The sequence below is a fragment of the Anas platyrhynchos genome, chromosome 4 (assembly GCF_047663525.1).
Source record: "Anas platyrhynchos isolate ZD024472 breed Pekin duck chromosome 4, IASCAAS_PekinDuck_T2T, whole genome shotgun sequence".
NCBI lineage: Eukaryota > Metazoa > Chordata > Aves > Anseriformes > Anatidae > Anas > Anas platyrhynchos.
Window position 1 is genome coordinate 35,365,175 of NC_092590.1, and position 25,463 is coordinate 35,390,637.

The 25,463-nt window shown below is 42.9% G+C and overlaps 1 protein-coding gene and 1 long non-coding RNA gene across 8 annotated transcripts in view; one reads left to right on the forward strand and one right to left on the reverse strand.

Moving 5' to 3' along the window:
* TMEM154 (transmembrane protein 154) overlaps positions 1–15,255 on the forward strand; it is a 28,769-nt gene extending 13,514 nt beyond the window's left edge. For 2 of the 7 annotated variants that reach the window (XM_038178210.2, XM_038178211.2), the window contains exons 2-7: positions 4,581–4,907; positions 5,881–5,908; positions 6,098–6,217; positions 6,695–6,780; positions 8,271–8,331; positions 10,938–15,255. In XM_038178210.2, the coding sequence (XP_038034138.1) occupies positions 4,581–4,907; positions 5,881–5,908; positions 6,098–6,217; positions 6,695–6,780; positions 8,271–8,331; positions 10,938–10,953 (638 nt within the window). In that variant the 3' untranslated portion in view covers positions 10,954–15,255. Of the gene's footprint in view, positions 1–4,580; positions 4,908–5,880; positions 5,909–6,097; positions 6,218–6,694; positions 6,854–8,270; positions 8,332–10,937 lie in introns of all 7 variants that reach the window. The other 5 variants (XM_021273330.4, XM_021273332.4, XR_002402828.4 and 2 more) reach the window with 4 other exon arrangements.
* LOC140002449 (uncharacterized) overlaps positions 1–25,463 on the reverse strand; it is a 38,625-nt gene that overhangs the window by 11,789 nt on the left and 1,373 nt on the right. Inside the window, exon 2 of the long non-coding RNA XR_011809062.1 lies at positions 23,908–24,069. This is a non-coding gene — a long non-coding RNA (uncharacterized lncRNA). The remainder of the gene's footprint in view (positions 1–23,907; positions 24,070–25,463) is intronic.

The following is a 25,463-nucleotide window of genomic DNA, read 5'->3' on the forward strand; positions in this document are numbered from 1 at the left end:
AGCTGCACTGCAATTACTCTGGGGCGGCAGCTCTTTGAGCGTGCCTGAGGTCCCAGCACTGGCTCTGGGTGGAAGGGACTTTGGGGTTTGCACAACACCTACATTGGTGTGTGCCAAGCCTAGAAGCAAATATTAAGGCCCTTCCTATAGCTTCTAACACAGAGCAAGACAAGAAGAAAGGAGGATTTGCTATACATTCTCTCTTTCCAAAGTGCAGCCCCCTAAAAGCAGATGAGAACCCTTTCTGCCAAACAAATCTTTGTTTTTATTTACTACTCCTCCTCCTTTCCAACCAGACACAGTAACCTCTACTGCATTTATTCAAGTGCTTCAGGGGCATTTCAGAAAATCTCCCTTTTACGTCAGCAGGATTTTATGCTAAATTTCAGTCAGCGACTCCTGCCTGTTGTCCCTCGAGAGACCTCTATGGTTGCAGCCGAGCCTTGAGAGCTGCTGAACTTTTAATTTTGGGGTACCGCTGAGAGCAGGGGGCACTGAGAGGTTTACACCATGAGTTTCTGGACACGGTAGAGTTGCACAGGTACCACTGATGTGGAGCTGGAACGGCACAGGGTCAAATAGAAGAAAAAAAAAGCAACATGATTCGGTCTTGAAAATATTTAGCTCTCGGGTGACGGATGAGGCTGTGGGCTCACGGTCTGTCTGTAAACACAGGACCACATCTGCTGTTTAAAGAGCACTTGGGGCGGAATGGGCGCGCAGCAAGGAGAAAGCTATTTCCTTGGCCAAGAAGTGCACCCCAAACCCTCTCTCCCCGCTCGGGGTGTTAGGGAGTGCTGTCTACTAAGACAGCACTCCCTAACACCCCTCTTTAACAGGATCCTCTCTGCGGATGAGCCGCCCCGAGACGCTGGCTCAGCCCGTCGGGCGGCGCGTGGGCCCGGCAGCCAGCCCGCGGGGCCTGCAGCAGCACGCGGCCCGGGCAGGCCCCGGCCGACCGCGGCGGGCACGGCACCTCCGCCATGGGCGCCGCTGGCAGGGCGAGAGGCAGGGGTGTGCCAGGCAGCCGCCGAGGCGAGCCCCAGGGCGGAGAGGAGCCGTAGGAGTGTGTGTGGTGCGCGGCAGGGCCGGGAGGAGGCATGTCGGCCTACTCTGCGCGGCCTCAGAGGCTCGGCTTCTTCTGTCGCCTTCTCCCGAGCCTTCTGCTCGGCATGTAGGAGCTGTTGTGCAAGCTGAAATGCTCCCTTCGGAGACTCAGTCTGAGTTCAGTGCGAGCCCAGGAGGGAGGCCAGGGCCTTGCCAGCAGAACGCGACGTGCTGACTGCGTGCCATTTGCCTTTGCCTCCCATCCAGCCGAAGCCAGAAACCTGTTTGCCTGCTTGCTGCATCCAGCAGCTCCTATCACCCCTCAGAGTGCCGCAACGCAAACCGCAGGGGAAGAAGGGCAGCAACAGCAGAAATGCTGCTTGTTTGTTTGTTTGTTTGCTGCACAGCTGCTGATCCCGGCCTGCAAAGCTGCTCAGGATGTTCAGCCCCCTTTGCTTCCCTTGAAAGGCAGGCTTGGAGGCACCTGCAAAACCCATCAGTCACTCGAGTGTATTTTATAAGGAGAAAATTCTGAATAATGCCTCATACCACAGTATCTGCATAGAGGGACAGAGCCCTTTTGTCATTCATACCAGCTGTAGTGGAACCTTTTTTGAGCCACTGCTGCTGCTTGCTCCAGCATTCAGGCCCCCTGGTGCCCAGATCCTCTTGGCGGTGGGAACACCTTAGCTTCTTGCTGCAACCAGGTGCTCATGCAGCGCCCAGCTCCCTGTCAGGATGGGGCCCAGCCACATGCCAGCCCCTCATCCTTCTTACAAGGGCAAAAAGTGGTGATGTGGGCTGGGAAAAAGCTGTGTTGTGCCATCATCAGCTTCCCTCAAGACGACGTGCAGAAGGCACTGGGTGCGGGTGTCAGAACCTGGCCAAAAGCGCAAGGCTGAGCCCAGCAAGAAGTGCTCTGCAAAGTCGAGGAGGTGTCTACACAGAGATCAGCAGATCTGTCTCTCTCCGAGCATGGAGAAAGTGCCTGAATAACATCCCACAAACCCTCCGGCTTTCAGGCACTCTCTGACCATGCTCCAAACCTTGCAACATCTACCTTTCATTCACCTCATGGGGATGTGCCAAGGCAGCAGGTGAAACACGGGAAATTGGAGCAATATCTTTGCAAGAGCCTTGTGCAATTGTCTGCCCGGCTGCTGAAAGACACATTCAAGTCTCTCAAAGAAAAGGCCTTAGTAAGAGGAAATACTGCCCAAAGAAGAGGTGGTGTTTTGGCCCCGGAATTATGTAAAGCGAACAAAATTACAAGGCAACAAGGTCACTCCTTGTGATTTGCCACTTTCTTTGTCTGGAGACTAGAAAATATAGTTCTATTTCACACAGAGATAACAGATTTGAAATCTGCTTTACAGCTCAAAAACAGGCAAATAAAAAGTAACAGAGACATTGGAAACGTCTCTCTTGGATATCAAACACAACGTGCACTGTAGCTGAAAGCCTAATACTGCATTTAATGAGATGTGACCGCTTGCTTTTGCTTTAGAGTCACATCATGCTTCAGACATTTGGAAAATCCATTTTATCTCTAATAGTAAATGGAAAATAAACTATTTCCCCCACACCCTTTGTGCTATTTTTAGCACTTGGCTTGTCATTGCAAACATATCAAATAAGGCAGCTGACGGCTTTCAAGGAGGATGGCTAGAGGAGAAAGAGGAAGCAAGGTCACAGGAATGGTCCTGTGGCACTGCGGTGCAAATATATATGGCCAAAAAATAATAATGGAGAGGTGCTTTCCCTCCCATCCTCTTTGCTGGGATTAATGACAGCCAGCAGCTCACGTGAGCGGGTCGAGGAGTGCACATGTAAGGGGTCACTGCCTGTAAAGGCACTGAAATACTAGGCAGGGAAGAAAGTGACAGACATTACTGACATGAAGCATTTTGCCATTGAAGAGCTAACATTTTTGTTGTCTTATTGCAGTGGAAGAGGCTGGTGACCTTTGCAGTATCAAATATTTTATTAAAGTATTAGGCATTATTTACTGAGTATTAAAATTATTTATGAAGCATTAACATTCTTTCCTAGCTTTCAGGAGAGGGTGAAACAATCAGGTGCCTGTGTGATAAACGTGGCACAAAGATCCAGATAAATCACTGCTGCCACACTCGAAGCATTGCATTCATTTGAAATTGGGGTTCGTGTCTTGTGAGATACTCATCTCCTTCCTGAGGCAGACCTGGGTGGCGAGGAGGTGCTGCAGAGTGGGTTAAGCAAGAGATAGCGCTCTCACCCCAGTTTTCCTCTCTTGCTCGGTGTCCCTGGGAAGGACAGATTCCTGTCCTTCTGATTCCTCATTTGTAAAATGGAGATGATAACTGCTCATCTCTCAGGGCCATTATGAAGATTAATGTGTTTACTAAAGCATTTAAAATGCTAAGTACTTTCAGATCCAGTCCTGTGAGATTTGAAATGCCAGTGCTGAGGTGCTGAAAACCTGAAGCTCTTGCTAGCTCGAGTGGAAACCGCGGCTGCCCAGCGCCTGACGAGAGCAGGGAGCACCATGTCACTGCAGAAGTCATGCCGTCCTGTCCTGTGTTACGGCATAAATGCTGCGCCACAGCGGCGCCCTGTCTGAAAGGGCAGGTGATATAAAAAGTCACCAGTTCACTTCAAGCAGTTAATTTGCATTTGGAAACCTGTAGGTGTAATTTATTGAGGGACTGATTCCCACGCCCCTGGCTACCACAGGGTTTTTGGCAATAGCATGGAATACAAGGCAGGCCGCAATTTGCTGTGCTGCCATCAAGCTTTAAATTCCATGACTGTCAACAAGGACTTTTAATTGGCATCAAACAGTCTTGTTTCAGTATCACCAATATAGCCAATTTTGGCCAATTGCCTTGCAAAATGTACGCTAAATGAAATCAAAACCCAGATCCAGATTCAAAACCCGCAACCTTCACAGTTATGACAAAGAAGCAGCGTTGTGTCTTTACCACTGTGAACTGCGTGTGCAGCCGGTATCGTCCCTGTGCTGCTACCTCCTCCAGCCAATGCAGAAGTGAAAGTCAGCAGCGCCCGCAGGCTTCGTGCTTCCTTTCAGACCCGTTCCTCCTTGCTGCATGGCCAGACAGGGTTAAAGAATTGGAGGAGGGTGAGATGAGTGAGCTGGAAGGGCTGGTGAGCCTGGGAGCAGGGTCTCCTCAGGCACAGGCTGAGCATGGAGAGGGACAGCGTGCTCGGCAGGGCAGCAGAAGGCTTTCAGGAGAGCGCGAGAACTGATGTCAGCCTGCAGGGCAAACACGGCAGCTGCGGGCAGGCAGACCACAGGGGCTGACATGTCCCTTTGCAAGGCAGCTGAAGAGCCCTGCCACAGTAAGGGTTTGTGACAAACTCCACATCTAATTTGGCATCTGGTGGCCCAGACTTCACACGTGTGTACGTGTGCGTTTGCTGTCTTTTTTTAAACATCAAATGAAAGATGAATACTAAAGCTGCATGCTTTGACTGTCTGATAACACCAGTAAAACCCACACAATGTTAAGCTGTCCTCCTATGTTTGGCAGGCTCCGAAAACAGCGAGGATGGTTCTGGCTATGGATCACCAACATTACCCACCGCCACAGTGATACCTTCTCCTGCTGTGACTCCTGCGTCCTCTACAACCGTGGGCAGCACCCAGCCAGTCCTGGTCTCTACAAGGCCTACTGAAGGCAGCTCTGAAGCAGAAAGCATTCCAACCACTGAACTGCATGACAAGAGCAATAACGAGAGCCTAGAGACAGAGGAGCCATCTGTCTTGGTGTATGCTGTCCCCGCTGTGCTGCTGGCCCTGCTGATTTTTCTGGTTATAGCTTTTATAGTAGTCCATAAAAGGAAAAAGTCTAAGCAAGGTAAATTTCTCTTCTTGTGCATCAGGAGGATATCTTTAGAATATCATTCACAAAATGCTATTTCAAGGACTGGGATGCCCCATTTAGGATGCTTATCTCTGGTTTTAGCTCCATGTCTCCCAAGCAGAAAAGGAGTGAGGAGACTCACGCAGCAGTCCCTCAGTGAGAGCTGGTGCTGCTGCTCTGGCTCCTCGCAGTTCCCATACGGACGAGGGATGTGGCTGTGCCATGCTGTCCTTGTGCTTGGTAATCCCATGCAAGGTGACTTTAGTGCTCACCCCACAGGGTGAGGCTGCTGGGAGCTACAATAAAACAAGAGTTTTTGAGAGCCGTGGCTTTTCAGTCACTTCAAGAACCCCTGGAGGGGAAGTTGCTTGTCTGAATAATGGCTGTTACACTGCTTTTTTTTTTTTTTTTTCCTATCTTCATTTTGTCTTGGGGTTGTAGCTAGCCCTGTACCCCTTTTGGCATCGGGCTGGCTCATTTGCTTAACTGGGATTTAAGCTGCCACACGCCAGCCTCTACCCTTCTCCTCCCCATGAGGAGAGCCCCCCGGCAAAGGTGGACTGACCTTGTGCAGGCCGCAGCAAAACCTCCCCTGCTTCCAGTAAATGCTTTTGTAACAGCCGAGGCCCCTTCTTGGGATGCCACTTTCCTCATTACGCCTGCCCCGGCAGGGAACTGGCTGTCCGTGCCTTCCTGCCCACTGTGGCACTGACATCCACTCAACCCCTGGCAGGCTGAGCTCACGGCAAGCTTCATTTAGTGTGCCGAGGATTAAACATAACGGGCTGCTCTGGAAATGGCAGGCAAGCAGGGCGGGATGTGCTGCCTTTCATCTAGAAGTGGATGGTTACTCCCTGTGAAAACAGAACCTGTTTGAAGTGACCCTAGTGCAGGATTTGCCCATAATATAGAGAGTGTATATACAAACAGCATAACTGTGAACAGCAACTTTTGTTTTCTTTTCCAGATGAGTTGGGAAGTGAAAATGTAAAAAGGTAAAGTTTATATCACTTTTTTTTTTTTTTTTTTAAATTCTGTTACTCTAACAGGCTTGCTGGTTTTTGCCCCCTGCACTGTCTGGTTTCATTTAAGCACGCACCAAACACTGCTAAATTTTCCACTAATCGTTGCAGTGAACACCCTCTAGAGGTGGCTAACGTGCAACTTCGGGGTGTATCTTTCAGGCAACAGGCAGAGGAGAGGCAGCGGGATAGGGCGGGCGAGAGCTGCCCCACAGGGACCCATGCAGCATCTGCCCCTGGCCCCGCCAGCCACCACGAGATATGGCCATGCCACGAGCAGAGGTCGGTCCCTGGGCTCACCACAGCCTCTTGCTGTTCAGAACAAGCTTCGTGTCCAGCTTCCCCATCTTTCAAGGTTGCCCTATGTGAGGCAGCTGCCCTGGAAGTAATCCTCTGGCTGCTGCAGGAACCTGCTGAGACCTGCGCAGCTCTTCCCCCAGTGATAACTTCTATTGAGCTCCATCTTGCCAATAATCACGAGAAACGATATTAAATTAGTTTTGGGGGGGGGGGGGGGGGGGGTGCTAAAAACAATTTTTCTATCGTGTGACTACAGAAACAATTGGTAAAGAGAAGAATAAATGGCGATATTCAAATACATACAGAGTTCGGATAGCTATGACGATGCCTTTTTAAGTGTCTAGTCTGGGGCAGCTTTCCAGAGCAGCCACAAATGCCTGGAATTATGAGGGAATCATGCACAACTACTGCCTTAAATGTTTTCTGATTTAAGCCTTTGTGTAATGTCTTTTTCTCAAGTCCTATTTTTGAAGAAGACACCCCCTCTGTTATGGAGATAGAAATGGAAGAGCTTGATAAGTGGATGAACAGCATGAACAAAAATGGTACACGGTAACCCCTCTACTCCATCATCCCTCTCTTTCTAGCTGACGTAGATCCCACGCGTAGAAAACCAATGTAAGGCATTTTGTATTTGTGTCACTGATTTTCCTAAAACATTTTTAGTTGTGTTCTTTACTCTTTACTACAGAAATAGCAGCACGAATGTCAGGGGTAGGATTGTTCAGAGGAGTATTTTAGTTTGTGTGGGAGCTTATTTTTAACATATGAGGGAATATCATAAATGTTTTGAGTTTCCAGTAGGCACTTGTTAAAAACAAGTATAGCTGTGAACAGAATTTATATTTTTAAATGCACGATCCTAGTTTCTATGAAGAATCCAGTCCTTTCAGTCGAGAGTTTCTACAGTTCTGTGGTTCGCATTGTGCTGTTGTAGAAGAAACAAGTATTTACTCGTAGCTCAGACCACTGTTTACGTAAAATCGCTGCCAAGATCTTATCACTGCCCCCCTCCTCTTGTTGTTTCCTTTCCTTAACTTGTGATCTCTGCTGCATGAAGCACAAGCTGCTCTTTGCTGCTGATCCCTGACTACATCCTCCCCACTGAGTCTGCCAGCACTTGGTACCCGCTGTGCCTACCCCCAGAAGCATCTTCAACTCCCTCTTAGCTATTTCTTTTTCAAGCATCTTCTATTTTTCCCTAGTTTTCTCCCAGCTGAAAATCTCTGATCTGCATCCTCTTTCAAGGTTCTCCTACCCAAGCACAGGTCTTCTGTGTGAATTAGCTGGGACCTGATCACAAACCAATATGTAACAAGCCATGCTAACAGCTTCTCACTGGCTTGGAAATGCTGAAACCTTGTTTTTAAATTCCTGGTCCCTTGCCTTCCATTCAAACAGCCCATCTGTCTGACCTCCTAGAGATGTTTTGGTTTTTAGGACATAAAACCCTTTGGAGCATCTCTTCCCATTAGCAAAACTCTCCAGATGACGGGGTTTTGACCTTCTCGGTCTATAATCTCCAGCTGAAAACAAGTTCTAAGGGGCAGTCATGAAATTAAGGCATCAAGTACAATATGTAGGGAAACACTGAGTTTTTAATTTCTGTGGACAGAAGGGAGCAAAAATTTTGCATTATGTTTTTTTCAGTAATGTTCCCTAAACCCCACCCCTAAATTCAGCACTGGATGATGAAGCATAGGTGCAGCTGTAAGCTGTGGAGGGCTAACAAATGATCCTCCCAAGGTAGCTCGTGGGAAACAGTCCTCAAAGGTCGTGTGCTTGCCTATGTGTACACAAACAACTGAAACGTATCTAACAAAGAAGTTACCACAGTACCTATCAAAGGGAAGGAGGATTTCAAACACATAATATTTACACTGCTTGGAACATGCAGATTTTAATAGATAAAATGATGCAGAAGAGCAGGTTTATGTACTAGAGTGGCTGCACAAAAAGAAGTTTGATGTGATTTTGAAATAAAGCAGAGTAACTGCCAAGAGTAACTATCACCTTGTTTCTCATCCTGTTTCAGCTGATTGTGAATGTTTGCCTACTGTAAGAGAAGAAGAAAAAGAATCAATGGCCAACCCGAGGTACTTTTAATTCATTATGTTATTTGAAGAAACATGGTCAATGTCAGTCATTCCAAAACAGTCTCATTTTTTATATACATAATTATAAAAGACTGATTCTGGGGCCTATTTAGGTTTTAAAGTTCTTGTGTGTGAGGACTGATTCCAACTCAAACGTTTTGATACTCCTTTAATTTTAAGCCAGTCACTGCCCATAAATCACACCCCTAACTAACCTTGCAGTGGCAAGCCAGTGTGAGACAGATGACCACATTGCACAGACCGAGTTTTCCTCACTGGTCAGCCTTTAATCACAGCTTCCTGAACCATTAACACCAGCACCCAGAGCAGCTTCCCAAAGGATTTTCTCAGCACTGCCCCGCAGCCAGCTCAGGGGCCAGGAGGGATGCAGAACAGCCATCCAGACAGCTTGTCAGCTTGCAAGCAGCTGGGGAGTAAGAGGCTTTTGGGGCACAACGACATCCTCAGCCAAGTTCCTTTCCAGACCAGAAACAGTCATTTTGAGAAAAAACACCATGGACTACCAACTTCAGCAGGTGTTTTAAATACGGTCCTCATTAAAGTGGTTCTGTGCTCTATTGCCATTAACCCCATCAAGCAGTGGGGATTTAGCTCCCAGCTGGCTACAAGTGCCTTTGGGCTATGTATTCCCATAGGTGCCCCACCTGTAAGATGGAGATATCACCACTTTGAAGCACTGCAGCCAGGCGTAAGCCTTGACTCCTAATGGCAGTCCTGTTCAGATCAGGGTGTTTCAGTCTGAGTGAAGGTACACACGTCAGTAAAACTTATTTTCTTATAGCTGGTGTCCTAGGACCAGCTGTGATGCCTCTGAAGGGTAGGAAGGCAAACAAGGCCATGTAGGAAGATGAGATTTCTCTTTCCAGCATTCAGAACTGCTCAGACAAAGGACATTATCTGAATACAAAGGGCAAGATTATTACTGGAAGACTGCTTACTTTAGGAAAAATTGTTCTCAAATTATGTTACAAAAAGAGTTAAGATATTATTTTTGTTCAGTACGGGAAACATCTCAGTGCCTCACTGAACACAAGTGGCTGAGTGTTATTTTCCTCCTTCATACAAGTTGCTGGAGGGTTCAATTAAGACTTAAATGCTTTCAGCTATGAACTAGTTTAGATAAGGTAGCATTTCAAGATAGCATTTTGAAAACATCTGAGGCAAACTGTCACAATAATGGCATTTTCAGAATGAAAGTTTTTCCAAAACTACTTTGCAGAGTAAGTGACTTGTTAATATAAAATTTTAAAAAGGTTTTAAGAAAAGACCAATATGGTGCTGAAATACTGGTAAGTTAATGCTTTATCTTAAAACTACTTTTTCAAAGTTCACTTTACACAAAATGTTGGAATGTGCTTCATTTCAAAGTGGAAGTATATTTGAAATGGTGCCATTTTCTGGCAAACTGATGCCCGTTCATTTCTGTGATCAAACCTTGTCAAACCAAAGAGGACTTTTTCCCCAACCAAACTCTTCACTGAGTACTGAAAAGAAATACATGCCGATAAACACATTTCAGCACCAATTTTGAGAAAAACAAAAAGTGAAAAAGTATGAAACAAGAGAAAAGAAAGCTGTTATTCTGGCTAAAACTCTTACAGGCATCAAGGCTATGGAGTTGTGCATCAGAGGCAAAGTGCAACAGCCCTAGCTCCCTCAGAGGTGGTGCTCATCTGCACCAAGCTCACTAAATAAAACACATCTGTGTATACAGATACATTTTGCATGTATATGATCTTTTATAAATATATATCATCAATGTCTTGCATGTGAAACCTAGTGCTAAAATCCCAACCAGGATTCCTGTGCACACAGGAACAGGACAGCATGTGAGGTGAAGGCACACGACAAATCTCTTCTCTGGGGAAATTTTTCCTCCCCCAGCAAGGAGAGGCACAGCACCTGCCTCTGTAGGGTACTGAGATGGGCAAAGCAAGGCACCCCCTGCCTTATCACACCCTCTGGGTGCCCTCCTGCTTTTTCTGTCCAGAAAAAAGGTGGGTCTTTTCTACAGAGGGATTGTCTGGGTGGAGAACAAATCATTACAGAAAGAAATGCTCTCTGCCCAGACTGCACTTTAAACTTCAGCAGTGGCTTTTAACCCTGCTGTTAGTGCTGATGGAAATCCATCCAGCTGATAACAGAAGTCTCATTTTTCATGTCTGTGTGAACTAAACATTAAGAAAGTGCTAGGGAGCAAGCTATCTAGGCAGAAATCAGAGGGGCAAAAAGAAAATTAATCTATTATAAGTCTAGGTTTAATATATATATATGTATATAAGAAAACCACGTAAAATGTTATCCTCAGATGTGGAAAGAGGGGATTTTATTCCTCAGTCCTTGTCTAGGACCAGGAGAAAGCTCGTGCTGGATAGCCTCCAGCCAACAGAAAAGTGGGATCATCCCTTGCTCGCAAGCTGTAGCACCACAGATGGGCTCATCTGGTGTACTGCATGGCTGACATTGGTTTTCTGTTCACACCTTCTCATGGGCTGAACAGACACTATTGCGTATTTTTTTCTGCCGAGAGACAAGCGAACAAGCAGCCTGACACCGGTGTTTCTTTCTCTTCCATGTACACCCAGTGATGGTGAATCATGAAGTCACGGCAGCAGAGAACTGCTTAAAGGGAAGCAGCACACGAGCTGACAGACCCCAGATCCCGGATGAACTGGATTTAAACATGATTCATCTCAAAAAGCTGGAGGAGCAAATGCTTTTGTTGTGCCCTGCTACTTACAATCTTCAGAAAAGAAACATCAAGAGGAAAAAAAAAGAAAAAAGTGCTATAGTAGGACTAGGAGGTTGACTTAAATTCCTTCTGTAGTGACCAGTCAAGAGAAACATTTTCTCCACCCCACAAAAGAGCTGTCCATGTTTCTGCGTCGCTCTCCTTCTCTTCATAGTGCAACAGCTAAGAGCATGTACGTGCTGAATTCGGTGGGCTGTTTATTCATTCTTTTTGATTTAAACAGCACCCACAATTCTGTATTGCACTGGTTTAGTGTTTGAATCAGACTGTTGAGCTCATATCGATGTCATGTTTACTTTCAATTTGTTTTTTGGTAATGGTGCACTGATTTGCACAAGACCTCTGCTTAGGGCAGTGAAAGACTAGGACTAACAGACAGCTGTGAGGACAGATAGCAGCTGAAGCTCTCCCAAAGGATTTGCCAGGAGGCAGCCTACAACCCAGCAAGGGCACAATCCTCCTAGCAAGCATTTTGTTTTTCAAATTAAAGACACCATAGAAATTAAAAATATTTTTTCAATATTGCCTTTGAGTTAACCCACTCCACAGCCCAGCACTGTGCTAGATCTCACCACCCAGCACTTCTTCCTGTGCAGCACTGCTCACCAACAGCAACCTGCTTCAGGCATGCTCAGCTTGAAAATGCTTCTCCTCATCAAAATGGGCTGGGAGACTCAACAATTCAGTGCTCACACCAAACACGCCTGGTAAATAAGCATGCATTATTCCTAACCACTTGGTCAAGGACTTCTGCTGCAAGAAGATTACAGCTTCAGGTTTTGAAGACTGAGCTTGGAATATCTCAAAGACATAGAAAGGCTTCTCAACATGCCTGCTCTCCTTCAGTGACACTGGAAAGTCAGACTCCTGAGATACCTCAAGTTGGAAGCACAAACGCTGTATTACTGCCATGGATTTTGGGTGGTATGTCTTACTGATGTGGTTTAAGTACGCAACATACAAAACTGGATACGTCTGTGCAAAGCTTCCCCTCCACTGTATTGAAAACTTGCATGTCATGGTACCTTAGATCCTTCCATATCACATCCTACCTGTCCTCATGTTCGATTTAAATGAGAAGCTTCCTGCTCCACAGCTGTTCATTCTGCTCAGTTTTCTTCTGCTTGCAAGTATTTCATTAATATAATGTTCGTGCCTAGCTCGGTTAAAGAGAGCAAGTGAACAAAACCCCCAGAGCCCTAGGATGACAATTAATGCTCGCTAACATCTGACAGATACAGAGGAGGGGTCAACATTGTGACTAATTGAGAATGTGTCAAACAGCAAAGTGTTTACAGCTAACCATTTTCCTGAATGTATTCATCACTGAATATGAATTGACTAGTAATTTCCTCAAAGAGTAAATATTTCCTCATTGTTCCAAGACAATTTATTACATATACTGGATTTAATATGGGTGATGCTAAATTAATTTTCCTTGCTTGGATGATTTTTAACTTTGAAAAAAATGTTGTAAGAGATAAATGTAAAACATTTTTTTCAAACATTTTCACAAGCTCCTGACAGGAAAATCACTCTCTAGAACACTGATTTACAATAATACAATCACAGGGGAAAAGGGGGAAGACAAATTAAGGCAAGTAAAAAAAAAAATGGAAGCGGATATTTTCCAGGAGCAGCTTTGTTAGCAGTTTCTTCCCAATGGAACTAAGTAGCTACGCTAAGGCTTCCTACAGTTTGCAAAGCAATAATCTGAGGATGTTCAAAAGAATGTTTTCTGTAGTTTTTCATGAGGAAAAACATGTGCTTTGAGACCATTATTCATTACTGGTTGCAAACCACTGCATGCCATACACACAACAGCAGCATCCCATGGCACCTCTTGTCCTACTCCAGCCCACACCACCCCATATCCAGCAGGTGCTGCCTTCTCCAAGAAGCCAGCTGAAGCCCAGGTCAGACAAAGAACCAGGGTCTGTACTTCTTGCTGTGTTGTTTTTTTGGTTGACTTAAAAACTTACCAACCCTTCAAAATGGCATTCTGTGGAGTAACAAAACCATGACATGATGATCCTTCACCCTGTCCTAGCCATGGATATAGGACAGTGAATAATGAACCACAATGCATGGAGACAGTACTTGAAAACAGACTGTCAGGCATATATCCTGTTGGTTTTGACTTACTATTAATCCCCAAATGGTCAGAATGCTGCACAGTTTCAAGTAATTTTCTTTAACATTTGGTTTCCCTGAAAGATTTAAGTAAAACTGGAGGGAACACATTTTCTGTAAACTTATGTTAATAAGCGTTAACCCTTACTCTGAAGTTCATCATTAGCAATTTCTACCTCAAGCTTTAGAATCATTTTTGCCCAGAATTGATCTTGAGGTGAGAGCTCAATAAAAAAATATTATGACATTTATCCTTTCTAAAAATTTACATCAGGACATGTATTTCCTTCTTCATTTTGAAAAGGTTAGAAAGTTCTGAAAAAATAAGGGCTTGGACACTTCTGTAGCCAGTTCTGGATACAAGTTATCTGCCATTTTTTAAGGCAGCAGATCTAATCTAAAAGTTGCCAAGTAATTACTGAAAAGTTAAGACTTCATTAAATCCTGCCCTCCTGATGCAAAAGAGACCAGGTGTTGAATAATTTGTATTGCAGGATAGTCGTAGATACTTCTAATAGGTCCCTGAGTACTCTGCAAATATGATTTTTAGTATTTCTATTTTCCCTTAACAGAGGCTTTTATGGCTTTTTTGTTCTTTCCCTCTGATCTCCTAGTGTTAACAACAGACTCCTCTGGAGACTGATGTGATAACCCCACTGCCTCTCCAGGCTGCCCATTTCACCCCTCTAGTATCTCTCTTTTATTTTCATTTCTATGTCGACTTCAGCATTTTCTAAGGCCATTACTCAGAATCCATCCAGGTTACAGCCAAGCATCTCTGCAGACCCCAGCAGTTACGGATGAAGCTTCAGCATGGTCACAGCCCTGATTCCTCTCTTCCTCACTCCCATCCAATAATCCCCTCTCCTGATACTAACCTGCCCATTGCACTTCAGTCTGTTTTATACTTTTCATCTGTTCCTGCTCATTTTCTTTCACGTACACTGGTGATCTCTATATTAATCTTGTAGGTCAACTAAATTACAGGGGATTTAGACCATTTTTGTCCCGCACTGGTACAGCCAAAGGGTTAAAATACTCTAGTTTACATGTACTAACATTATACCTTCTCTTTGTTCACATTAATTTTTCCCTAAATTATTCACACAGTCAGGCCCTCTAGCCTACAAAACAAAGAACAGAACAACCAGGCAGCAGATAGTATTGTGGATTATTTTAATATTGCCATGGACTATACAGGTTATGCCTCTGCTGTTACATCCTAATCATCTGCCTGGCCTAAACCAATCCATCCCACTATTTTTTTTGCCACCAACTGATAGCTCAAGTTACTTCTCCTCTGTAGAAACTAAGGAAAAACACACAAATAGGAAGTCACTTGCACTACGTGCTACTCTAAAATGTTCAGCAAACGTGATGATCCCTGAAGAACTGTTACCTCTTCCCTTATTTTCCTCAAGTACTTGAGCAGTTGTTACCAACATTTTTCAGGACAATTAGATATCTAATTTAGAGTAAGCAATTTTTGTTCTATAGAAAACAGAAGGCTACAGACCCAAAAGAAGTCTCTATTGAGAACCATATAGATAAGGAGGGTAATTGAGAACTAGCATCCTCCTAGATGTGATGAAATCAATACCTTGAGGAAGGTTTTCAGCAACGTAGAAATAACACCTCCATAAAAATACAAATACAGAGTTACTGGTATCACCAGCAGTTAATAGCACAACAGACCTGCACTCAAACATGTAACCTTCCATTAACACCACAAAAAGAATGTTGCTTTTGGTTTCTAGGTAGTCATAAGTCATGCATTCCCAGGTATCTGATTTATGAGATCAAAAGAGTTAGTATTTTCAGTGCTAAAACCAATGGAAGGCTATGAAAAGCTATTGTTTACTTTTTGTGTATGAAATTGCTACATGTGCAATTGTTTTGCCAAAGAGCTGTTTGAATGATTTTGTGATGTAAATATTTCAAAGTCATAATATCACTTAGATGTATTTAAAAGTATCAGATTTAAACCAACTTTTTCTAATAAAGGTTTATAGTAGTTTTTAGTGCCTACTGTTTCTCTTTTTACCCATGGCCCCACTAATCCATTCTTGTCAGTAAGTGCTAGTTTTCTAGTTGGTGACTTGGAGATTATTCAGTTCATGAAAGCAGATGTACAGAGACATGTAGTATATCAATATGTTATTCTGATCATTAAATTAAAATATAGGCAAGAAGTTAATCTCTCCAAATTACAGAAGTGCTTTGAATTAAATTTATTAAAAAAAACAAGCTGCTTTGTATTCCTATGTATTTCTGTTGGACTATTCCAGATTGTCTTAATAATAGTTATATTTTTGCTCCAGAGAAATTGGTGAAGACCCACCACAGCCTTGCCATGTGTGGCCATAGTTGTCTTTTAATGATGAACTGCTTCTGAGGTTATTCCAGTTAAGCACCAAAATGAGAGTCTCCAAGTTGACAAAGCTGCTGAAATAAATTTAGATAGAGATTCAGAAGAGACTAACAAAGCAGTATATTGCTTTTTACTTCCATCAATCACATGACAGAAAGTTTCATTAGAGGGGAGCAAAACAGCCTGGGGGTGTCAAAGCTCAAGCCACTGGGCCTCCTCAATACCTTTACCACATTTGTCAACATTGACATGAAATGACTACTACCTAATGTAGCACTTACCAAGAGCAGTCTCCACAGGATGTCATTTGTCTAGCACCACAAAAGATCAACAGACACAACTTTTGTATTTGATACAAGTGTTTACAGCTTCATGTAAAGCCTCTACTTTGGCTCTGATCAGCCCAACACCGTGTTACCTTATAGCCACAGGCACCAGCACCCCACTGCTGGTTTCCTCTGTAGGAGCCCTCAAGTGATCAGCCTCCATTTTCTCTTCATGCTTACCCCAAGTCACCAAGCACAAGGAGCCAGAAACACAAAATTGCAACACTATTCCTTAAGTCTGCAGCTTAAGAAGCCAATACCAAAGTAAATCACAGGACACCTTTGCTCCCAGTGAGACCCAACACACTCCCAAGGCTAAGTTAAGATACTGCCAAGGGCTGATATATAAATACTGCCAGTGCAGGTGGCTGCTATTTCACTCAGGTGAAGGGCAGTTTGAAGGCAGGCTTTGATGTCAATAAAGATAAAGCCTTGATTAGGCATCTGGCATATATAAAAAAAAAAAAAAAAAAAAAAAAAAAAAAAAAAAAAGCAGGAAAATATGTCATTAAGCATTTTTTTCATCACGTTAAGTGTCTTGACACTGCCCATGACTGGTACCTACTGCTCTGAAGAGCACAACCTCCTACATTAATTCTAGTTTCCATGGGTGTATAGCAAAAAATATTCCTCTTTGGTTCCTGTAGTTGTTATAAAGCATCAGATTTAATTATCTGGCTACAAACTTAAGGCAATCACTTAGAAATTCATGTTTATTCTGTAAATTTTATACAAGTTTTTCTTATGCAACAGGATTTTAAAAGGGGACTGTTTTTACTGTAACAATTCAAATGAATTTTTTTCTAGTGCATGCCAAAGCTGAGCTCTGCAGCCAGTTTGATGAAATTCTTTTTAATCCTCAGTGTGTTATGCACATGGATGGACTGCTGAATTTTACTATATAGAAAAATAAGATGAAGGAAGTGAGTGCTTTGTTTTCTGTTGATATAGATAAACTTTTAGGAACTATAGTTACAGATTTCAGAAATAAGCAAAAGGATGACAGATTTCTTAAATAAATATGCAATTCAGCATTTTTCCAAAGAAATTCAACGACTTCCCTGAAAGCAGAACAACATAAAGCACTAACTCTATGTGTGCAATATGCACTCTGAAAGAAAAGCAGAGCTGAAACTAAAACTCAGATCCAAATTATATGGAACGGATTTGAATTTCATGGCACAGACCTCCCCTGTGCTCAGAGACTCAGCCCTGAATATCAAGTGCACGTGGCAATCAGCAGTGCTTAAAATCCAAGTGACAGCAGGAGAAAATGAACCAGGTTTGACACCTTCCTCTCCACTGGAAAGCAAAAGTTGAGAAGTATGTGGTCTTTCATCTTTGCATTAGACCCGGTCATGTTCAGCTTTATGGCAGCAGTGGGACGACACCACAAGAAATATTGGATTACCCTTTAATTTGAATGGATGAAGTCTTAGCCCTGTCAAGGTCAGCGCGACTGCTGCCAACTGTTCAAGAGCCTCTATTTTTGCTTTAGCAATGATTCAACAGGAAGAACTGAAGCCTTTGGTAGACTATCTGCAACACAACTTCCCCCTGCACTAGGTGTGGTGGCAGGCAGGGTTTGGGAGGTTCCTGCTTCCTTGGCCACTTGTTCTCAGGCTGGCCTCAGCGTGCCAGACCCCAGAAACACCAAGACACCATACAGCACCTCGCTGCGGGAAGAAAGGAGCAGTGAGCTGGCTGTGCTTTGGAGAAAACCTTCTGAGAAGGGGTTATTTCTGCTCTGGCTTTCACTGAGGCTGGTGTCACGCTCAGGGTGGCAGGAGGCTACCACACTTGGTGCTCCATATTCTGCAGTCACATGGGGGAAAGCCCACCCGGCATTTCTGAAGCTGGTGCCAAGTCAGAGGGCAAAACCAGGGAATCCCTGATTTTCTAAAGAGACCCCAAGCACAACCTGAGATTTCAAAGCATTGCGTTTTTTATGACTACTCATCAATTCTAGAGTGAAAAGCCAAGCCCCAGTGCTTGTTTATACCCTTTCAGAAGGTCTCTCTGGGCAGACAAGGCTGTAAAATGACGGCTTTTTTACTGGCAGTGGCAGTAACAACCCCCCAGCAGGCCACACCCTGTCTAGCAGCAGTAGCTAGGGTGCACCAGGATTTCGCAAGTAGCATCACTAACATGGCCAGTGAAGGGGTTCTTCCTGGGAGCCTGGGCTTCAGCCCTGCTGGGGTGCACCTGGCCGCATGCTGCGCCCGAGCATGCTGCTCGTTTTCTCAACACCAGCCCCCCCAAATTCTGCAGCTAAAGCTAGACACTTGCAGTGCCTGCAGCAACAGAGACTGCTATGAACTCTTCCTCAGCTCTGGCAACGGTTTTCAGTTTTGCATCACTTAGGCATGCTCCAGGGAGGCCTGATAAGCACAATGCTGAACAAGTCTGCAAAGTCTGAGAACCATCGCTCTTACGGCTCTCAGCACTATTAATATTCATGCAGCTGATCTAGCGTTATAACCCCAGTCATCTTTTCTACAAATAATGTGGGTCCTGAGGTTTGCTGCTGAATTAGGGTAAGTTTTATGGCATGGTAGCCTTCCGAGTAACGCTGAGGATGATAATTGAGGAGGCTTTCTGGCTGAGGGATTTTAGTCTGTTTAGTTGTTTCCTAGCACTGCTTCTGCTAAGGGGTAATTCTTGCAAAATAACGTGGGTAGGCTCATTGCTTTGCTTAATAGAAACAGTGAAGAAGCTGACCTGACCAGAGCTGCAGAAGATATATTACGTTATCTCGCTTTTTTTCAGGCTTATTACAAGGTTCAAGCCCATTATACTAGCTAAGCTACAATAAAGATTTGACCCATGAGTGCCAGAAGGGAATTCATCCTTATTCCCTTTCCTGATTACATAAATCTGAATGACAAGCTATTTAATCTCGGTAACAGTTAACAGTCTCTGATTACAACAGTTAATATTACCCAAAGGAATAGCAGCTACTAGTCGGAAAGCTGTGGTAACACCTTGCTAATGAGAACCATATTTAAGAATACTTTGGCTAACAGTTGGATTTCCATAAACTTTTTTTTTTTTCCTATTAAATTTTTCTTTTATAATGACAGCATCAGTAAGAGGGTCCATATATATATATATATTGCTTTGGACTGCCTCTGAACATACTGGAACTGTCTTCAGCTTTCTCTCTCAGGCAGTGGTGCCTGCTTCTCACTTGTAATAAGCAACTGTTTTCAGGCTGATTTCTTTAATGAAACCTTTTAAAGCACTTTTTGTTGCTAGATATAGCCTGAACAGAACAAAAGCACCATCTCAGAAAGTGTTGGTGATACCCAGAATAACCCTTAAAGCACTAGGGAATCAAAAATTTTCTACTTTCTTTTTCCATTCCCCCTCCTTCATTTTTTTTGTTGTTATAGTTCAAGACTTTTTCCTGCCTGATACTTGGAGATCTCTATCTTTTCTCTTGTGGAAAAGGCTTTATGCTACACAGTTAACTTTTATATCTTAGGAACATAATAGTCTGAAGGGATCACTCATCATAGCAATTGTCAGGGCTGTCATATCTCCTCTCTTCAGGGATTCCTTTACAGGAAATAAAAGAGAGTATTTGACACAAGTTTCAGATATCATTTTGTATTATATATACAATTTAATTATATATATATATTAATATATAATTATATATAAGAACCGGGGTCTTCTCCAGGATCCTATTTAGCTCTCTACAATATTGTCTTCTGGAAAATTTCATGTTGCCTGCCAACAGCAGTATACTATGACGAAAGAACCAGCCCACAGCAGTCAGCCTGGTTCCTGAGGTAGCATCTCTTTTTTCTGGATTTGAAAAGCAAGTTGGGTAATTTTCCCTGTGAAGCTGGGCTTTCGGACACAAATACTTTTGATGTGTAGTGCTTCCCATGTGCTAGATGTTTCTATTTCTCACTGCTTTTGTATTTAACATGATGCAAGTTTATCTGATGAGGAAAGGAAATTTCTAAAGGAACCCGAAGAGCGTAGAGCTCCGTTTCAAACCTGCCATGCAGAATTCATTCTTCATTGTATAATTTAACAGCTGCCTATTAAGTAATTGTTCATTTATTGAAAAATCTTCCCAAAGAGCACTGATTAAGAATAAAATGTTGAACTTTACTACCTTTGCATTGTTCCCAGGGACCTGGATTGCTGAGATCAGAACTGAAGCTGAACAAGAAATGGTAGAAGCATGCCTGTCTAACCAAAATTATTATTTGGAATTGCACCATTAAGAGATAGCAAGATTATTCCTTTTTCACAAGGCTTGCCAAAATCTATATTCTTAATTTACAATCTATATAGCTATCAGATTGTATTATACAAACCCATGTCACAGCTATGTCTTAATTTGTTAGTAAACAGCCTAGTTCTCTAAAAGTTGCTGTCTCTCTCTCTCTCTCATATAAATATCATTACTGAAATATAAATAGTTAAATTAAAGTCTGCTTATGATGGGGCACACCTACAGAAACTTGGTTATATTTTACTTAGTCACAGGAGAGTTTCATTTGAATAGACATGGGAGAAGGAAGAATGTACCATCACGTAAAAGACAACAACGCAGGGAAAAATTGACTAACCAAAAAGCATGCAAATTAATTGAAATCAAGTTCTAAGCTTATATTCACTTGCTAGTAATTTTAATTGTGAAATGCAATCTCAGAAAAGCCTCGAAGCCTGGAATTTGATGAGATACTGTTACCACTCTGTGGTAGTGCTGATAGCCTAATTCAGACAAATTGAGAGTTGTCCCTATCTGCTATGCTTTGGGAAAGTGCCTTTACTTTGCCTCTGACTTTACTGGTTTGGAGGACAAGGTGCTGATTGCCTAAAACTTCCCATTTTATAGCCACATAATTAAAATCAGAAGTAGAATCTTTAATTGGTCAGAATGCTGTGGTGCCTTCTGCATGGTCAGCGGGTTATTCTCCTAGTTAACAGAACCCATGACTCTAATGTCATTTTCTTCCTATGATTGTCTTTTCCACATCTGTGCAAAATGTTTTTCAGGAGTTGATGTGCTGAATAACTGCTTTATAAAATGTAAGGGCTGCTGATGGGCAAAGTAACATGACTGAACAAAGTACTAATTATACAGGAGAGTAGGACAGTGTTGGATAGTGTCTGAAATAAAGATGAAAAACAGGTATTCAAATTTAAGTCAAAAAATAAAATCTTTTAAAAAATCTTCTTCTTGTGGAACTATCTCTGCAGGTGTAGACAAGAAATTAATAAAGTTTCTGAAAAGTTTGGTTCTGCTATGGCTAGGAGGTATTCAACACTAAGATCAATCTAGCAGAAAACTCCATTGTTGATGAAAATAGGTTTCCACCGTGGTTTCCTATGAACTGCTGTTTAATGGTATTATGAATAGTTGAAATATCACAACGGTGATTCAATTATTTTCAGTACTGGGGAGTACCTTATTAGGATGTGCTCCCACCAAACCTGCTTTGCTTACCAGGACAGTTAGACTACCACAGCTAAATATAGATTGTAAAGGAAATGTGCTAATGCTTTCAAGTTCAAGCACATACTTAGACAAATACTGTAAATAGGCTACTGTTTTGTCAACTAGCACTCGAGGGAGGCACAGAATAGATGCTCTCCCATGGGAATTTTCTGTGTTCCCTCTATGGCTTTTATGGAAACAAGTAGCTGCACTTAGATAGATATCTGAACCTTCTTTTTATTGTTATTAATTTCAGGTCCAATAGCTGCAAGACGAGGCTTGCTAGCAGTGAGCATCTGGGCAAGCTGCCCGATGGAGTTTTGCTACCACATCGATCTGCAATACCCTTGCCATTTCTGCCCTAAATTCCCCAGGGTACAGTTAATTTTAAACAGAGTGCTAGAGCTGTTTTACCCCTGCTGTAGTTATAGCCATGGTGAACCTGACAAACTTTGTGTTCTGTTGCAGATTTAGAGAACATTTGGAAATTGGTTCACTCGAGTGCCGCGTCAGGTGCATTAACAGTAGGGCAGGAGTTAAGTACTGCCCATAAGGCTGCTAAGATTGGAGATCTGAGCCTGCAGCGTTGCACAGGTCAAATCAAAGTGGAGCTCAGTTCTAAACATTTCACAAAACACAGTGTTTTTCGCTGAAGATGTAAACTTTTACAAGTACAGCTTTGCATGCAGAGTTCAATGATATGGTAAAGAAAAATCCCAGCAATGCTCTTGTAGTATAAGCAAACCAAAATATCAGTATGTAGCACACTTACGTCAGACCCGTTTTAACTAGAGTTGTATTTGCATCAAACTATAGCCAGACATGCAAAGGCAATTAACCCTATCATTAAAGCCTGTGTATTTATACAGGCAGTCCTTAGCTAACCTTCTCACTGTTTGCATTGCCTCGCTTATTCTATAGGTTACCTCTGCCAAAAGCATCACAGTACCTATAACAGGGGAAGCAGAAATGGAGACACAGAATGCGGAGAAAAAGAGAGGTCTTGCACTGTATTAACTCTGTAAGTATCCAAAATGAGGCCATTTTCCTGAGTCAGGGTAAGAATTCACAAACCCTCTCCAATATACCAGTGCTGCTCTCTCTGCTATTACCACTATGGCATGTATAAGTAGATCTCCATGGCAAAGGGTGGGGTTGTCACCAAGACCTATGGTTTGAGATTGAAATTCCATATTGATGAGTTCATCTGTGCTATTGCTTTTCTGAGCTGGTGCCATCGCAGCAGCTTCTTTTATCTTTGCTGTACCCTGAGCCTGGTTCTGCTGTAGTTACTGGCTAAACTTTCATTGCTGTTTGTTGCAGTGAATTTAGTCCCTTTGTCTCCCAAGAAGGGAGGAGACTTGGGAAATAGGCTCCTGTTATTTGACTACATCCATGAAAATTGGCCTTATTTATCTTGGAAATTTCTTCTGTCTTTCCCAGACTTTCAACACACCACTGAGGAGCATCAAGTGTTAGGCTATTATATCTCTTGAAAATGAGATCCTGGCTAGCTCTTTTTTTCTTTAGCTGTTCCTTTTACTGGTACAGAAATTTTACATTATAGCTTTGCCTAAGCTCAGAGTCCCTCTTTCCCACAGGAATTAAAAAAAGATGAAAGATTTAACTCTTGCTTTCTTACTATAACTTCTGTTTTATCTTATTTATTTTGTTTGAGTACTATAGGTTCTATCCACAACCACTATATTATTGGCTAAGTCTGGTGCAACCAGCCTGCACACAGTTTGATAGTACTCAGTAAAACTAGGGGAGAAATTAGAATTATGCCTTACATTCTAAAAAAAAAAAAAAAAAAGGTTTCAGTTCTGTCATGCTGGGTGGTTAAAAAGGCCTCGCCAGGGTCAGCCAGGGCAGTGGTTTGGGAGTCAAAGGCAGAACTAGCATGACTTTGCTTGGAAGGTTCTCACTCTACAAGGAGCTCTTTGCAGCTCAGCTTGAATTGTGCCATGCCCCCACATGAAGCACAGAGGGTGTTTCAAGCCATTTAGGAAGTGGAAGCAGGAGGTCTGAAGTAGCATATTTAGTGTGATGGTTTTGACAACCTATGTACAACATGCATGCTCCAGCCAATGGGATAAAGTTTGAGATACACGACCCGATCTATATTTCAACAAAAAGTGTGGTTCAACTCTCTTGTCACTTTGCTACCTTGACCATTTTGCTGCCTTTTGTCTGATCTTAAGGTTTTTTTTCTCACACATAGTGTGATCAAGGCAGCTGTTGATCAGGCATCCCTGGCTCCATTGCCTTCTTCCTACTACTCGTGCAGTACAACAGCACAGCTTCTCCACAGCTCTGGCCCATGTTTGGCATGGGGATGCAGAGCATGGATAAGCACTACGCTGCAAGCCAGGGCTTCATGTCTAGTGGGACTTTCTGCTCACAGGACTCTTGCTAAAGGGTCTGCTTCTCAGAGGGCAGCCCTTCGCCAGAAACCCTCCCCTGCCACAGGACCCCCCCACATGTGCACCACCTGTTACCCCAATACCTGGCTGTCTGCTTCTCCGATTCCAAAGCCTCATGTGTGGAGCCTCAGATATTCGTAGGTTATTCGTAGCTGAAGCATTTGCCTGAGACAGCACTCAGTTTCCACTCTCATTTCTGCAGGTGGTGTGATGCACAGCACTGCAAGCCACTAGGATATGCATATCTGTAAATAATCAGGGGAAATAGTCTTAAAAAGAGTAATCATGTGAATTTGAATTGCATCAGTCAAAATGAACTAAACCTTATACAGAATGCCTCCTTCAGCTCTAGCTTCATTCGGATCCATGTTTTCCCACACAAAGAAATCCTTTTTACTTTATCTTCAAACAACACTACAAGCTTACAAAATTTACCATAGACATCTGATAAAAACAGAAATATGGGCACATGAATCAGATTAAAAATGCTGTTTTAGTACCTAAATGCGCTCTTTTCATTTGTTTATTCCACCTCGCTATTTTTCCCATTTTAAAGATGACGTAGTATAGCACAGGGTTGCATTTCCTCTATAATCGTAATTTTCTTGTAGATTTGTTACTAAAACATGTCTTCTAACTCACGTTTTCAGACCATCATCTCATTTTTCTATGCTTTCTAACATGTAATCTTTTCAGTTGCCAAGCTCACGTGGAAGTTTTAATGTATTTCACTGCGGTTTTTCTTACACGTGCATTTTAAGTGTAATTAAAAAATGATAGATTGCAGTCTTGCCATTAAGCTTAATACCAACTTCTGGTACAGATAGTAGTCCATCAGGATTAAAAACACCACAGGAACCAAATACATCCAGATGGTCAGTAGTATACGTTCAGCCTCTAGACCGAGTGCTTAAACAGTCTCTAGCTCCTTCTACATGCAAAGCGGTAAACTCGGGCAACTTTTGTGTTCTCACTGGATCATATGCTGGAAATCATACAGTTCATCTTAAAAATGTTCTATATTTTATTTTTTAAATAATTTTTATTGAAACTATGTGTGATGGCACTAGAGACTGGCATATGACAGTGTTAATCTCCCTGCTTAGTTCTGCCACCGCATTGATCTGCAGTACATAGCTTTTTTATCCCTACTTCTTGAAGTACAGTCAGTCATGACAACATTTCCATTAAAGACTAGGCGCTGAACCACTTTAATCTGTGACTAATAAAAAATCCTAACATTTTCATTAAATGTCACACGGTCTCAGCACTGTCGTCACTGCTGGCAGAGGAGCGTTTTTCTCTTTCTTGAGCAAGGCATCTACGTCAATTAGATGGTCAACTTTTTTCTTCACTGCCCTCCATCGGTCTCCTTCACTTTGCCTCCCATGGAATACGTATTCGGTATTAGTGTTCCAGGTTTGTTTAATCTAGGAGTAAGCCTGTTTCTTGAATGGCAGAGGGAGAACAGCACAACAAAGTGTAAAGCCAGGAGAATAAGTGATAGGTCCTGGAAATAAGAACCAGCGAACACCTTGACATGGACAAGGTCTGAGGGAGACCACTGTTCTTGACCTCTCAAGTAGAAGAGGTTGATATTGGAGGCATACATATTTTAGTACTGCTATTTCCTTTGTGG